General features: G+C 41.7%; 1 protein-coding gene across 8 annotated transcripts in view; it reads right to left on the reverse strand.

The window, feature by feature from the left end:
* The window catches only part of adgrb1a (adhesion G protein-coupled receptor B1a), a 154,212-nt gene that overhangs the window by 56,400 nt on the left and 82,026 nt on the right, over window positions 1-15,786 (reverse strand). For all 8 annotated transcript variants that reach the window (XM_068735111.1, XM_068735116.1, XM_068735112.1 and 5 more), the window contains 7 exons: window positions 15,319-15,483; window positions 15,074-15,175; window positions 14,860-14,966; window positions 14,493-14,687; window positions 13,410-13,478; window positions 9,813-9,921; window positions 6,351-6,494 (listed from right to left, as the gene is read on the reverse strand). In XM_068735111.1, coding sequence (XP_068591212.1) covers window positions 6,351-6,494; window positions 9,813-9,921; window positions 13,410-13,478; window positions 14,493-14,687; window positions 14,860-14,966; window positions 15,074-15,175; window positions 15,319-15,483 — 891 coding nt within the window. The remainder of the gene's footprint in view (window positions 1-6,350; window positions 6,495-9,812; window positions 9,922-13,409; window positions 13,479-14,492; window positions 14,688-14,859; window positions 14,967-15,073; window positions 15,176-15,318; window positions 15,484-15,786) is intronic.

Raw genomic sequence — 15,786 nt, forward strand, 5'->3', positions numbered from 1 at the left:
CGTGTGTGTGTGTGGGGAGGATGGAGTATTATGTGTCCTGCTCATCCCCTCTTTGGCTGGCCCATCCAATATGCTCAGCCAGATTGTCTGTGCCCAACAAGAGCAAGCCTGCAGGGACTTTAACTAGTGATTCGATACGTTATGTGTCTGTGTGAGACGGTTCAGAGCCAACAATCTGTCCGTATACATTGGATTGTTCAGTGTATGTGCTGACTGTCTGTTTGCATATGTCGTGCATGAGTGTGAACATGCGGCTTCATCGCTCGCATGACATCTGACGCGTAACACGGCGGGCAGAGCTACATTTCATGACACAAGTCAGAAACACATGACGTGGCTCGGTCTAATTCCTGCTTCGACGCGCTCCTCTTGACCAGTTAGCAGTGAGAGGAAGTGGACTAGAAAAACTCTTTAAAAAGCGAGCGTGCAGTTGTGCCCGCCTTATATAGTCCATTACCTCCCAACAGTTACGCGCGTGCAGAGAATGGGGTAAACATCATGCAAATTTAACTTGCTTCTTGCCACCCCGTCAGGTATTATTTTGATCATCAGTGTTTGCGGTGTCTTGCCTCTTAATGGAGGCTTTAACCAAAAACAGAATGTGGAGGAGAAGATAAACCTCTTTGTCTCTAAATCCATTTGGCTCGTATCATTACATATGTTTGCTTTGTTATTGCAGGGAAACAGCATCCGAGGAGACGAGGTGTCTGTTGGCCTCCTTGCTGTGTCCTACTTCCTGTTTAATGAGGAGCCTTCTCTCCTCAGTGTGTTTTCTATAAGTGCGTCCCCGTCTTGTTTACCTAGTGCACTTACATGAGAAGGCACTTGGGTGGTCTCGCACTATTCTACTGATCAACAGGTGACAGTAACACGCCAAGTCATGCTGCAACGCACCAGCAAAGGTTGTGAAGATCGCTAGCTGGTAAACGTGGACGTAAGCAATGTTTGATTTACGAGAAAGGAAACGTCCTCCACAAATGTCAGACCTCAAAGATACCCACAATGCATTTTGGTGAGTAACACTGCATGCAAATATAACCTCCACAGGGCACCTTTAATACTGAGAGTTCTCCACCGGTGTGAGTGTGACCCCATGACACCGGAGGAAAATAACAGAGAAAATAGAGTTTTTTCTAACGTCTACACAACGGGTAGGTTACAATAAGGATTCCGACTGCAAAAATGAAAATTGAGTAAATCATTGACTCGACACAACTTAACACTGGTCTGTTACGGATGAATGTAAAATAAGAAATGAAAGCCAAACCAGGAGACGTGTTTGTTGTGTTCTGTGTGTGGTTTACGCAAACACATCAGTATTTAAGTTAAGGTGAGGGTGTCATAGAGATTGTTGTGTTACGCTGCATTTTTTTTGTTTGTGCCTCATTGCATGTAAACGTTCATTAAGGGCCTACTGGAAAATTATAGTATGATTTTTTTTCTCACAGTCACAGTTTATAATTTTGCACTTTAAAGTCGAGATAAAAAAAGCCTTTTTAACCTTTTTAGATCACAGCCGTTGCAATTTTCAGATTGCAACCTGAATCATACTCCTCTGTAGCTCCGTAAGGTGCTGCATTCTAAGCCCGCCTCCTTTTTATCAGCCCAGTCAAACGCAAAGGATTTAATTTAAATCCCTGAAATATTCCGTTCCAGCAGTGTAGCGTATGTTTCACTGAGACTTTCAATAAAAATCAAGCTGCAAATAACATATTCAGCTGAACCCGTTTAATTCATTTTCTTTCTTTCACTAAATTTAATTGAAGGTGATTGTTGTTCGGTTGCATGTTTGCACACTGCAAAGAAGAGGCAAATTGTATTTGGCCTGGGTAACACTGTTTCATTAAACTTTCAGAAGCATTAGACAAAACACATTTGTCTCCGTTCTCTTGTAGCCCACAAAGCGTGCCATTTGTTTCCGTTTTTATTTTGAGAAAAATACGTATTTCATAACATTTCTGGAGATATGAGAAGCGGACCAATCAATCAGTGTAAACAAGGCATCAGAGAGCCGTTTTAATCCATGCAAGCGGGTCCAAGCTGTATGCATGAAGAGGGCTGGCTGCTGGTGTGACATTGCCACCGTGGAGACACATCTCCCAGCTGGGGGGGAAATTGCCTCTAATTGCTCCTGATTGGCTCCTGTTGACTCCTGATTAGGAGTGACGGCCTCATTAGCATGCTAGCGGTACGGGGCTGTCTTTAATGGTCAAAAACATCCCGACTGACAAATAACCCAGCTACTGCTACTGAAGACTGTGTATCTAATACCTGCCATGCAGACAGGAGACTAGCTCTAATAACTCATAATGCGGAGGAAATCCAGATTATATTCAATGACAATGTTTTTGTGTGTGTACCACCGATAGTTTGTAATAATTTGTAATCCTTAATACTGTATTACTGGGGACATTTTGGGCTTTTTTATTTTTGTTAGTTTGGAAGTTCAAAATCAGCTTTTATAATAAGTCTATAATAAACTGCATAGCCAAAATACAGACCCTCAGATACCTATAGGTGCTATACGTGAGATTGGGAGCATTTCTATTGCCTCTCAACTGCTCTCAACATGGTGATGGCTGAGCCGGCGGCTTGCAGCTAAAGATGCTAACAGAGCTAACAGTGCTGACTGAGCTAACAGTGTTAACCTGAGGTGGATTCGGAGGTTGGGTGCTATGCTTCCATCTCATGTTGGGAACTGCAACCCCCGAATGAGAACAGTGAGGAGCAGCGGGCGTGAGCTGACCAGTGGGGCAATAACGGCTATGACAACAAAGAAATAAGAAGTTCTGATTAAAACACACACAGAGGGACATTACTCTATTATATCTCTAAATAGCAAATAGTTGTATGCTGCTATAGTCACACTCTGTATCCAGTTTATTGCACCTTTAAAGACAAAAATATCCCCACTGAAGCCCATTAAAGCAGATCAAATTCAATTCCCCCAGCTTTTAGTAAGCAAAACACTTTCAATTTGTGGAAGTTGCATTTTGCAAAGAAATTAGCATTTAAAGGTTTGGAATTCTGTAAATGAATGCCTGTTTTGTAGTTATGATCAGAAATTAAGTTAGATATTTTAAAAATAACTTCATGCCATGAACTCTTTCTCTCCAGCATTGAATCTGAAGACATTACACAACCATCCTCCTCGGACTTCAGCCTCCACATATATGTGAATGGAATTATGATTTAAGAAGCAATTGGGAAAAATACCATTTAAGAACTAACTGTAACATATAGGCAGCTGTAATCCAGGCATGTGTACCAGAGTGTTGTGATGAAGAAGGAGCTGAGCCTGAAGCTAAAGCTCTTGCTTTAGCCGTTAATCTACATTCCTACCCTCACCTATGGCCACAAGCTTGAGAGAGTGATCGAAATATGGCTTCGGATACAAGCGGCTGAAATGAGTTTAATTTTCAGGCTCACCCTGAGAGGCACTCTCTGGGCATCTGATAAGAATGTGTCATGCACCCCCCTGCCTTTTGAGCTGTTCTGGGTACGTCCACCTGGGAGAAGACCCTGGGGCAGACCTGGAACACTCTGGCGAGATTACACCGTGTATTCCGTCTGGCCTGTGGAACGTCTAGGGATTTCCCAGCAAAAGCTGGTGGAATGCTGCTACGTTGCCTAACCTGCTGCCACTCCACGTACCTGGATAAACAGCAGCATGCCACAGATTTCAAAGGGAATTTTTCTTTGGTAGGAAGTGGTCCAGTGGAAGCTGTCCATGTTAACTGACTGGTAAGGTTTTCAAATGTGGTATGTTGGTTATTTGAGCTCCAGCAACTAAACTCCATGTACCTCCATTCTATTGGAGGGGTGGAGACAGAGACTGATATCTCAAAACATTCCCATTAAAAGGAAGCTATGTGGCTACATACAGCCATTGGATCCCCAAGCTCAGGTTGGGGGAGGTGATGGAGGAAGATGCAGGTGCTGCAGCCATTAGGCACGTGGCATTGGTCACACCTGCAGCCCTTCAGGTAATTAGAGGGAGCATATATTCACAGAGATGGAAAGCAGCAGCGGCAGACAGACTGGGCAGAAGACTACGAGGATCTCCTGAACCTCTTGAAAGGAGCTGCATCAGACGGGGGGTAATTCAGCGGACTCACCTCACCCCTCTGCTCTGCCCAAACAGGACGGAGGAATCGTCTCACACTGGGTGTAGACCGAAGGCCAAAGCCCCAGACCGGGAGGAATCTTTTAAGTTTGACCCCATTCCCCTAACCTGTTTAGTAAAGGACACTTTTTGTTACGTGGTTACTGTCTATGAGTCTCCTGTTTTATTCCTGAATCTTGCCTCCATGTCCCCTGGGTTGCCACACTCTCGATAGATAAAGTATCTGGCCTGTGCAAATAAAATATGAATTTCTTTAAATCTACTATTCTTTCCATATTCTGGAATTTATTTCTTACACACATACAATCAGTCACCTATTCTACCTTCATAAAGTCTTTCAGAGTCAGATTTACAAATGTATGAACCCAATAGAGTAGCTTGAATCACCATTCAATTGGCAGCTTGCACATTGACTACTGGTTGTTTTTCATATTTCATATCAGCATTCTTTACACACACACACACACACACACACACACACACACACACACACACACACACACACACACACACACACAGGTAAGGTACATTTTGATTCCACCGGGAGCGTGTGCGCCGCGACCTGTGACCTGCCCCACCGGGAGCGTTAATCTGTGTAACAACCACGGATGTATAAAGAGAAGCATAAACCCGACCCGTGGGCTCTCGCACGCCCCCTTCATTGAGGCAGAGGTACTGTTTGCCTCCCCTGTGTGCTTTTTCACTGCGGTTTAATGTCAGCACAGTCTGAGATGAGGCTCAGCTTGTCGCTGTTTGAACAGGAAATGCGCAAATTCAGCGATATTGATAAAAATGATTGGAATCATACAGAAATTACATTTATAGCGCAGATCAGTAGAGAAATATTTTGTTTTATCATTTGTTTTTTACTTTTCATGATGAGCCTCACCTGCCTCCCCTGACCGAACGTCCCTGCATACAACACCTCTTAATGCAGTCCACTGCGACACCATCACTAACTATGTGCTGGAACATACAATTTGATTAACCTCTGCAGGGTGAACAAAAACTGAACGTTTCAAGCATCATAAAAGTCATCTTTATGACATTAGACTGCTCAGGTGGACCTAATAAAGAGAACGCTGATAGGCAAATTCACAAAGAATGGATAAGGGCACCGGGAATTGCACTTCACAAAAGATATTGCGAAGATATTGCTGAAGATGTTGCAGCGCAAATGTGCACAGAAAGCTTTGCAGCTGAGTGCGTTTGCACTACGGAACATTTGCAACAGTGCCACCAATAAAAGAAACCCTTACCAGGAACAGGAATATAAGGGGAATCACACATATTCTGTATTTATATTTGTGAATAGATGTTTTTCAGTTGTAATTATGAATACGGCTGCACATCGTAAGCTTTTTAGTGATTATTCCAAGTGATAAATCATCAAAGATATTTCCAGAGACTGTTGTTGCTGTTGAGGTTTTGAAGGAGCTCTCAAGTGTCACACTGGTTTCCAGAGTGTGATTAAAAAAAAAATCCTATATATTCAATTTACAATAACACAAAATGGAAGTGAGCAGTACATCCTTATGCCTAAACTAACATTTTCAGACATTGTTCTCCTCGGTTCGTCCCTGCTGTAGGACCACAGAGTTGTATAACTCACTTGTCTGTAAGCAACACATGAGTATGGAAATGCTCCCGTTTGCAATTCAGCGCCAACACATTATCAAGGCAGATGGGCCTTGTATTAACAATTTATGAAACAAACTCTGGCCTCATGGAAGACGACATGCCTTTTTTTTGTTGTACAGCTGCTGAACAGTGCGTGATGAAAAATGATGTTATTCTCCTGCGTGTTTTATTCTCTTTGCTTTGCAGATTTATGTCAGTAAACACTGTTTTATGAACCAACTCCTGTTCACCATTTCTGCTTTTTTTCTGTCTTGACTGGCCCCTCGCACACACACTCACGCACACACACACACACACACACACACACACACACACACACACACACACACACACACACACACACACACACACACACAGATTCAAGTGCACACATTCTGAATCCCAAACCAGAAGGCTGACAGGCCAGCTGTAATCAGTATTCCTGGGAACATGTTCTGCTCTCAAAGGACACATTTATAAATAATCCAAGAGACTCATTATTTTTGTCAAATGTTGCATGAGAGTCCACAGGATAAGCTGTTGTCACTCTCCTGTGTGTTGTGTCTCAGTGGGATGAATAGGTGAGGTGTGTCACAGCTCTCACCTGGCTTGCCAGTAGACAGGATGTTCTTGGGGATGGTGACTCTGTCCTCAGAGCTGCGGGCCCAGTCCACCATGCCCCTCCAGCCCTTCATGGGGAAGCTGATGTCTGCGTGACCCACCACCGGACGCTTGTGGACGCTCAAAACTGTAACATAGAAAAAGGACGACTGAAACTCTCACTTAATACGCCTATTACGATAATATTTACATTATCTTTCTTCATATTTGCAATATTCTACTGCTGTCAACACTGCAACTGCTGCATGGCTGTCTGTCTCTTCAGGGATCTTTGCTCTGTATATAAAAGCCCTGAAAACATTTCCTCAATCAGCTTCTTACTATAATTCATGGGTGAACACAAAATGATCTGCCAAAGTTAGTTAGTGATTCCTCATGAGCGATGTGTTTTTCTCTGTGTCCTTTTCTCTGGTATAAAGTGGGAGGAGATCATCTGGAAACGAGTGTCTGGGCACCAATCACAATTTAACAACATTTGAATCCAAATCTGATTACAGTCCTGGGGTTAACGTGCTGCAGAGATGATTAGCATCGCAGTGGTTCACTCGACAAGACAATGGTATTTTAACATTGGAAGCTTCAAAATTCAGTGGTGTATCTACTCACTTAGCGTAGACCAAAACCCTAAAATCTCTTAAGCTTTTGTTACATAGACCTTATTTCAGGCATCTGACCGAAAACCTGTGCTGTTAAGATTGTATAGATTAAATCAACCTGACCTGACCAGTGGTCCTGTGTCACGGTCCTGTGATTTTGTTTCCTGTTTTTTTTTTTTAAAGTTCACTCTCCTCATGTGTATTGTGTTGTTTGGGGTCTTTTCCCCACCTGTTTCATATCATACTTGTGTTTCATTAGTTCATTGATCTCTTGTGTATTATTCTGTCTTTTCCCTCTTTCTTCCGTTGGTTGCTTGTGTCTGTTGTCAGTTTCCTTGCCCATCGTCCTCGGTATGGCACCAGTTTAGTTTAATTCCTTGAACTTAGATTTGCTTCAGTCTGTTGCTTGGTTTTGGATTGGCTATTTGTTACTAAAGCCCGCCTTTTGTGCCTTCACCTGCCTGGTGTCTGGCATTTGGGTCCTCCTTTTGAACTGAAAAAACACAAGTCCTGTTTTCACATTCATATGGAAGATAATGTACTTCATAATTTATTTAAAAGTTCTGCAAAGAGAAATATGTTAATTATGTGTATCTGTTATAATGTCAGCATGGCCAGATTAACCTGCTAAAGGGCCCCAGGGTAAAGATTAGTTGCTGGGCCACTATAAGCCAACTTTTTCCAGTGGCTCTCTATACAGTGTTCTGTTCTTCTTCTGGCCTCAGGTCAGCTGCGTGGCAGTGTAATTAAAAGACATTAAAGAATGCACAAAATGTAGGCACAGAACTGAAATAATGAGGATGTTAAAACTGGATTTGTACCCTCCTAAAGACGAGGCCTCCACGTCAGACAACAAAACGGGACCGGTCTTAAAGCCCTAATCATATCAGTAGATATTGTGCATAACAGTTCATACGCCAAAACTAATCTTCAATTAAATCAGCATAAACCTGTCAGCTGGTTTATGCTGATTTAATTGAACATTAGTTTACGCCTGTGGCTGTCGGGAACATGGAGTTCTTGGGCCCCAGGAAAAATTCAAAATAACTACTTAGTACGATGAAGTTTGAGTCTGATGAATTCCCTCATCCTATACAACAGACTACTTTGATAAGTTTGGAGAAAGAAGATCTGATCTAACTACATGTTGGCAGATGATGTGTACAGCCTTGCTCATGTTAGAGGTGTGGGAGGGAAGAGGAGGTCAGCTGCCCCGGGGGAGGTACGCTGCCGGTGTGGGCGGCTATTTGGCTCTAGACAGCGAGGTGGCACCGCTATAAACAGGACCTCTCATCTGGCCCCAATTCCCACATACTCTCCCTTGACTAAACTCAAGCTCTGCCTCGTTTTTATCCGGAGGTCACAGAGAGCAGCAGAGTCTCTGTGATGACTACACTACATTTTTTCCCCCTATTTGAGAAAAAGTAGAGCGTTTATAGTCACTGGGAATTGGAAGGAGACAGCAGGTAGTTATGAATGTGGATTTGCTGGACCTGCTGCCCTGGAGAGTGCTTATATTTACCATGGGTTTGTTGTCTCGGTGTGGATACAGAAATAGAATGCTTTAGAGATTGTGCCATGCCTCAATACAGTAATATTAAATTAGTTGAATTGAAAAAGTTGAAAAAGGACGTTGGGTAAATCCCAAACAGAGGAAGGACCCAAAGTAGGACCCAGTCTGACCAATCCAGGTCCAGACATTGTCAACACAGAGTGACTAAAGACTAGCTTCAGTTTTACTGAGCAAATGGAAGTACTTTTTTTTAATTATTTTGGCAACTACAGATATAAAATAGCAAAAATTTGAAACTTAGATAACATTCAATAAAACTAAGTTGATAGGTTAAACAATTTAACGTTAGGTTAAGGAAACATAACTATGTTGTTAGGTTTAGGATAGTATAATTCATGGTTTGGGTTAAAATAATTGCATTTGTTACATAACTACTTTCCATTAGCATTGTTTCTGTGGTGCTTGCACTCAATTTGAACACATTCTGTGCCAACAGCACGTAGGGCGCTGGTAGCAAGTTATGGACATTTCATGTATTTCTGTAAAGTTGAGCATCTATTGTATTTCTAGACAAAATATTAATACAAGTTGAGGCTGTCAAACACACTGAAATTATGTTTCAACTTCTGAAGATTTGTTACCCTCGTGTTGTCATTCAAGGCTAAATAAAGGAAGATATTTTACCATTTACTATTTTTGTTAATGTGACTCTACCAGCAAATATACCAAGTAGCAAACTATCACGAATGATTCCCTTTGTTGGTACTAAAATACAGATTAAAGGAGCACTGCTTTCACACATGAAGCTCAGTTTACTGGACGTACAATGCCTCATCATGTCTCAGCTTGGGTTTGGAGACTGAAATCTGTGTTTGCGTGTTTGCTCATTGACTGCTGTTGAGCTGCATTATGGGTGTAGGATCCAGAGTTAAAAGTTAACCTTTTCTGCTTTGATTTTCAATTAAAAAGTCTCATGTAAGGCACTGCAATACTGTGACGTAAGCTAGAGGAAAGTCTATTTCTACATAACCTCAAACATCTTTGGTATTTCTTTAATTTATCAGCTGACATACACACCAATATTGATATATTTGTGACAAGATAAAAAGAGCTAATAATATGAATGAGGACATGAGGCCCTAGCTGGATGCAACGCTGTCTGTTGCGGATAAACTTGAGAGTCACCATCGGGTCACCCTACCCTGTCCTCTCTTTTTTGTGTCGCTGTTGGAGATATGAAGATTAATCTTCAGAGAAATACAAAGCTGTGATAAGAGTATTTGTTTTGATAAGCAGAGATAGCTGTGGAGATCCCCTGGATGGAGATAAGGCTGACCTAGGTTATCGGTGACTTCATACATGTCTTGAAAGTCTTTCATCCTAAGGCCAATGACATCCACAAAGTCCTCCAACAGACGGAACAGCTCTTTGATGTTTGGCCCCAGCTGAGAAAACAGAGACACATGAAAGAAGAATGAACAAAAAGGGTTATGGACGTCAGGTGAATATACTACTGTGTGTGTGTGTGTGTGTGTGTGTATATATATAAATATATATTTATATATGACACAAAATGAAGGCTTTTTATAGAAAATCTGTATTTGTGTCAAACATTGTCATACCAGTTCAGTGCCACCATTTCTCCTGTTCTGCACAGCTACGACCAACATTAATATTTAATTTGGTGCATCACAGCCAACTCTTCATTTGGATGCCGACAGTATATGCAATTAACTCCGTCTCTGTTTTAAAACTCTGGGGATGCACTCTGAAACTCTGAAAGGAGTGAGCAACACATAACGAGCGCTGTGGACCTGAATAATGTGAAGACTGTTGTCCTCCTCCATGACAGGATTATTCGACAATAGCGAGGACACCTCAAATTTATGAGCTGCATAGTGAAGCAACTTCAAGTGTAGGTTCAGTTAAAACAATTGTTTGCTTTAAAGCAGGGCTGGCCAAACCTTTTGAATTGTGAGCCATATAGAGAATATATAAGAAGTCATGGTAACAGCAGTAAATGACTAGTTTTCTACCAGTTACACTGCAAGAAGATCTGTGGTTAGTTTAGACCAGAAAACCCAAATTCCAAATATTGGTTTCTGTACATGGCCTCAGGGCCCACTTAAAATATTACAACACAAATGTAAACATAAGATGAAAATCTTATGTACAAAATCACATGTGGAAGTGTGGAAGACTAATATTAAGATGTAACAAACAGAACAGGGCAGAAATTATAAAATATTGGTTTCTGTCCCAAGTAGTAAGATACTTTCACTAAAATAAGTCGACGTCTAAACTCTGATGTGCAATGTACATACAGCGCAATTTATTAGCAATGTCTTTAAGACTTATTCTAATTTATTGAAAACAAATTCACAGCAGGTCATTTAAAAACAGGCAGCTGGCCCATGAGCTGTCATTTATTCCACCTCAGCTTTAAGTGTACATTGACACTGAATGATGAGTAAATGATAAGCACAGCCACTTTATTACACTATCAAGTAATTATGGTTTTGACTTGAAAATGCCATGTTTTCCCAATCTGGACGAGGGATGTCATTAAAACCGATCCGGTACTAATTTAACGCCAAATTTTTGTTTTATACAATACTGTAGGAAGCGGGGATCAGGGATCAAGACCAACAGCGTCTCGTTGTCCCGAGACGACAGAAAATGTCCCTGATAATGCTACATTGTGAACCGCACATCAGTTTCAAAACGGCGGGCAGCACAGTCCTGCTTGGCTAAATTACTTACCGAAGTTGCATCGAGTTACATTGTGATGTGTTCAAGCTCTATTCAGTTAAATGAGTATTGGGCAAAGGTAAATTATAACTTCATCGTCAGGTACTGAAATGTAGTTGTGTTTGGCAAGAAACTTGAGGCGGATCAACAGGGATTAATGATACATTCACAAAAACAGTCTGTAAATGGTAATAAAGGAGCGTATACTGATGTACATGGGATTCATTGCTGTGGTTTTTACTCTGGTATTGAATCGGGGATCGAGAATTGTGGAATTTCACTGGGGTTGCATTGACTACAAAGTTTCTGATATTGTGACTTCTCTAATCTGGTCGACACAAATAAAAAAAAAAATCAACTCCTGCTCAACTGCATAAAACAAAATCAAGGCTGTTACAGGTAGTTTTTCCTTAAATGTAATTTTATAATCTCTGTCTCTTGTGTTTTTAGATTATTGAATGTGTTGTCCTGACTTCCAGGCTACCACTGCTGTTGCACTTATTTCCATTTAGTAGCTTATAAAAATCAAGTTGCACAGTCACAACTCAAATTTGATTAAGATAGCCAAACCATCCCATTATGTCTGCTTCAAGTTGCCTTATTTTTTTCGTAATGCTTTATTGATTTTCAATATTACCACAAAATGAGAATGTAACTCATACTACATTTTCTATTTGTTCTGTTTCATGTGATTATAAGCTTTCACATTCCACTTTACAAGATTTACCCTGTTATGGGACGCATTAGTCACTTTCTCCCACACTCTGTACACTGCGTATGTATCAGCACAATTCTATCTAATGACATGGAAAATGATAAGCACAATACAAACTACAAACAAATAATGGCCTTTAAACTATGGAACTCATTTTCAAATTATATCCGTGTTATTCCTATGGTCTAAGACAATTCAAAAGTGTTAGTCAACATGAACAACTCTCCCTAATCGAGTGAGGAAACTCAAACTTGTGATGTCACCAAGTATGAAGTGAAGAATTGTTCTATAGACGATGTTAATAACAACACTGAGAGTTGAGTTTACGGGTCACTACAATAGAATAATGCTTATTTGGGTATAACAAAGACAACAAACAAATTCAGTCATTCATTGTCTATGGAACAGCTTGATGACATCACCAGTTTGAGAGAGAGAGAGAGAGAGAGAGAGAGAGAGAGAGAGAGAGAGAGAGAGAAAAAGAGGAGCTCATGACATCGACTGGCCTCGGGCCTAGAAATAACTCTTCATTCTTCATTTAGGTGGTGTTCCCCTTTAAGATTAAATATCTGTTTCAGTTGTCTGTTCAGAAGTAAGAAATCAATCTGAAACGTACCTACAGTAATTCTGACCCCCCTTGTGGTTCTGGGTCCCAGAAGGCAGATAGACCTGGTTGGTAATCCATCTTTTGGCCCCGATAAAGCTCTGAAGACTGAGCGCTTGGCTTTTTTGATAAAAGACTTTTCTTTTTCAAACCTAACATTAAACGCACACATGGTGCCCACTGGGAAAAATTCCCTGTCCCAACTTTCAAGTCACTGCAAGTTACTAATGATTTTACTGAAGATAGTAAAATGGAAACCTCTGGCTGCTACACATTAGAAAAATATAACAGCCACGCTAAAAAACGGTCAACCATGATCCTTTGTATTTTAGTCATATGCCTGTAAATAAGAGAAGCTCTTCCTAAAAATAAAGAGCTCTTGGCTTGCCACAGTTGAAGTTGATAATAATAATAATATCCTGCATATAATCCTTTCATAGTGAAGGAACTACTTCTTGTACACAAAGCACGTTGTTTACATTTTAAGACGCCGCGCTGGTTCTCCAGGTTGGTTTGTTTGTCGTTGTTCTGGCGCCCGCATGCCGAGAAAAGCACGGACAGCTGGACGGCTGAATGGAAGCAAAGACGAGTGCAGCAGATGGATCTGTGGGTGTGTGCGTTGACTCGGTTACTCATTAGCTATAGATATTTCTGTCCTTCAGCAGCTCTCCTCCTCCTCTACCTCTGTCAGCCTGAAGAGGTACAGGTAGGCTGTTGGTCCACCTGTGTCTTTGTCACAGTGTCCAACTCGTCAATTCTGCAGCTCCAGGGTTGTTATTATTACTGTTCTACTAGAGATGTAATTACAGACGAGGTGACTATGTAAATCCTGTTTTATTGTACAAAGAGAGGGCGATACTAACCAGTTGTGCTTCCTCCCATCTCTCCCTGTTCTCTTCCATCAACAGATTGCTGACTGACTGCACAAAGTTCTGGAAAGACAAAGAGAAGACGTTTGACATGACGTCACACTGTTAGCCTTCCATTCTGAAGTCAGGAGTTGAGGTAGTTACAGGGTGATAGTCTGTATATTTCAAATCTCATGAAAAGACCCCGGCCAACGATGAATGATTGATTGATGATTGTTAGATTATTGTCTGTGTGTGTCAAAGCCTGATATATCCTCTTCCTTTCTGCCATTGAGCTCCATTATTGTTTAAAACGTGTTAGTAAACAGTGGACATGTCACGGTGGTTATTCTTCTCTTTTTGACACTTATTCAGTCTCTCTTTCAAAATCAAACTGATACATTTAATTTTGATTCTGTTGAGGTTGAACGAGATAAAATGCCTTTTTTCTGAATGGAGTCTGGTGGCTTTGAGGAGAGCATATTAATTGCATTTTTTATACCTTAATAAATGTCCAAATTCCTGACGATTTAATTTATTATATATTCACTTCACATCAAAGCGCCACACAGCTTTGTGCCAGAAAAGGGGCAGAAATGAGCATATCCACCTGGTTGTCATGTTTCCATCACTGCCGTGGGAATGAATGCTGATCGTAAACTTTCCCATAGGGACAAAAGCCAGATGTTAGTGGGAGTTGTTTTTTTGTGTCCAGTTAAGGGGCTTAAGATATGGGTGTTTACCATTCAAGGCAACCAAAGACAGTATGGAATTGCATTATGGGAAGTAGATTCATGTGCATAATAAAAACAATGGATGCCAAATAACTAGTTTGACAGATTTTACACTTTAAATTGTTGGCTACGCTCTCCACTAATTGGCACTGTCTTTCAACAGAGATTAGAAAGAAGCGAGATGGCAGAATGTAAGGATCAAACAGCGATTGAGCTATAAATGAGCTGATAAATGATATGAGAACGTGACATTGGATCGGTGCATCGACTTACGCACTCGTCGATAACCCATTCTCGGATTTAGCGAACCAAAACTGCATTACAAACAACAGCACACTATCAGCAAACCAATATATCAATTCACCCTCATGTCTGCACTGCTGGGACTGTAGTATGCCCTCCTGAAGATCTCCGTCATGTTCTTCAGCACGTCTACGATGGCCAGCAGGTCCCCGCTGTAGCTGGTCCCGTCGCTGGACGTCACCTTCAGCTTGGTCATCACCTCTGAAACGCCATCTCCCACAAGGCCACGCTGTGCTTTGGACAAGTGCTCCCGGGTCTAGCGGAGAAAGCAGATTCTGTTAGTTTTCACGGTACGTGATCAACGCTTTCGACACAATATCCTGAAATGAAATAAAAGTCAGATGTCACACCTTTGTGTCCTGACAGGTACATTTGAAAAGCCATGCCTGATACCAGGAGTGTAAAAAAACAAACATCTTGATGCTCACCAAAGTTTGTATACTGCGATAGTCGTTGGAAATGCACTTCATGTAGGTGGGATTCTCCCAGTAGGCGACGCCCTCTTCGTCCAGGGTGCAGCGGCGCAGGATAAGCCCTGTGTGAGGACACATAGGATCCAGATCACCAAAGTGTGTCGCTAATCCAACTCCTAAAACTCCCAGTGGACGTTCCCGTCTCACGGGCATTGAGGTGTGAGCTTACCCATGGCGTTGGGAGGACAGCGTACTGCTGCTGTATCCCCAGCTGGAGTCATCTTCCACACGACATTAGAGAAGTTGTCCTCGCCACATATTTCATGAGGTTCTGTTCACAGAAGGAGAGTAAATGAGTGGCGTGTAATGTATAATCATGTACAATTTGTCACGGTAGGGGTCAAACATGTCGAAGTGACTCCATCCCTGATGAAAATCCTGCTGACAAAGACAACAATGTTCCCATCCACTCACCTGGGCATCTCTTTTCATTACAGGCCCGGACCTCTTCTTGCTCTCCAGGACAGGCCTGCCCTCCAAAAAAGGGCCCATAACAAATCCTGTTCCTCTGCTGGCTCCCCCCTCCACAGGTTTTAGAGCAGCCCGACCACAAAGACCACGGCTGCCACTTGCCATCCACTGACAGAATGCATACAGTAATAGAGTGTTAGACGGGACTCTTTCAAGCACAATGAAACACACACACACACACACACACACACACACACACACACACACACCAGTGATACAGATCATATCAGTGTTTCTACATGATCCAGTCCAGTGTATCCCAAACTTGTTTAAAAATGACAAGCCATGGCAACCCACTTCACAACAGGCCTCATCTATAAATTGTGAGAGGAGCAAATTTGTGTGTAAATAAACATCCCTGATTTCCATCATTTCCAAATCACCTTAAATGATCTTGAAGAGGTGAACTAG

This window comes from Cebidichthys violaceus, unplaced genomic scaffold, assembly GCF_023349555.1.
Source record: "Cebidichthys violaceus isolate CVI_PGR_0920_01 unplaced genomic scaffold, fCebVio1.0.p SCAF_7, whole genome shotgun sequence".
NCBI classification, from domain to species: domain Eukaryota; kingdom Metazoa; phylum Chordata; class Actinopteri; order Perciformes; family Stichaeidae; genus Cebidichthys; species Cebidichthys violaceus.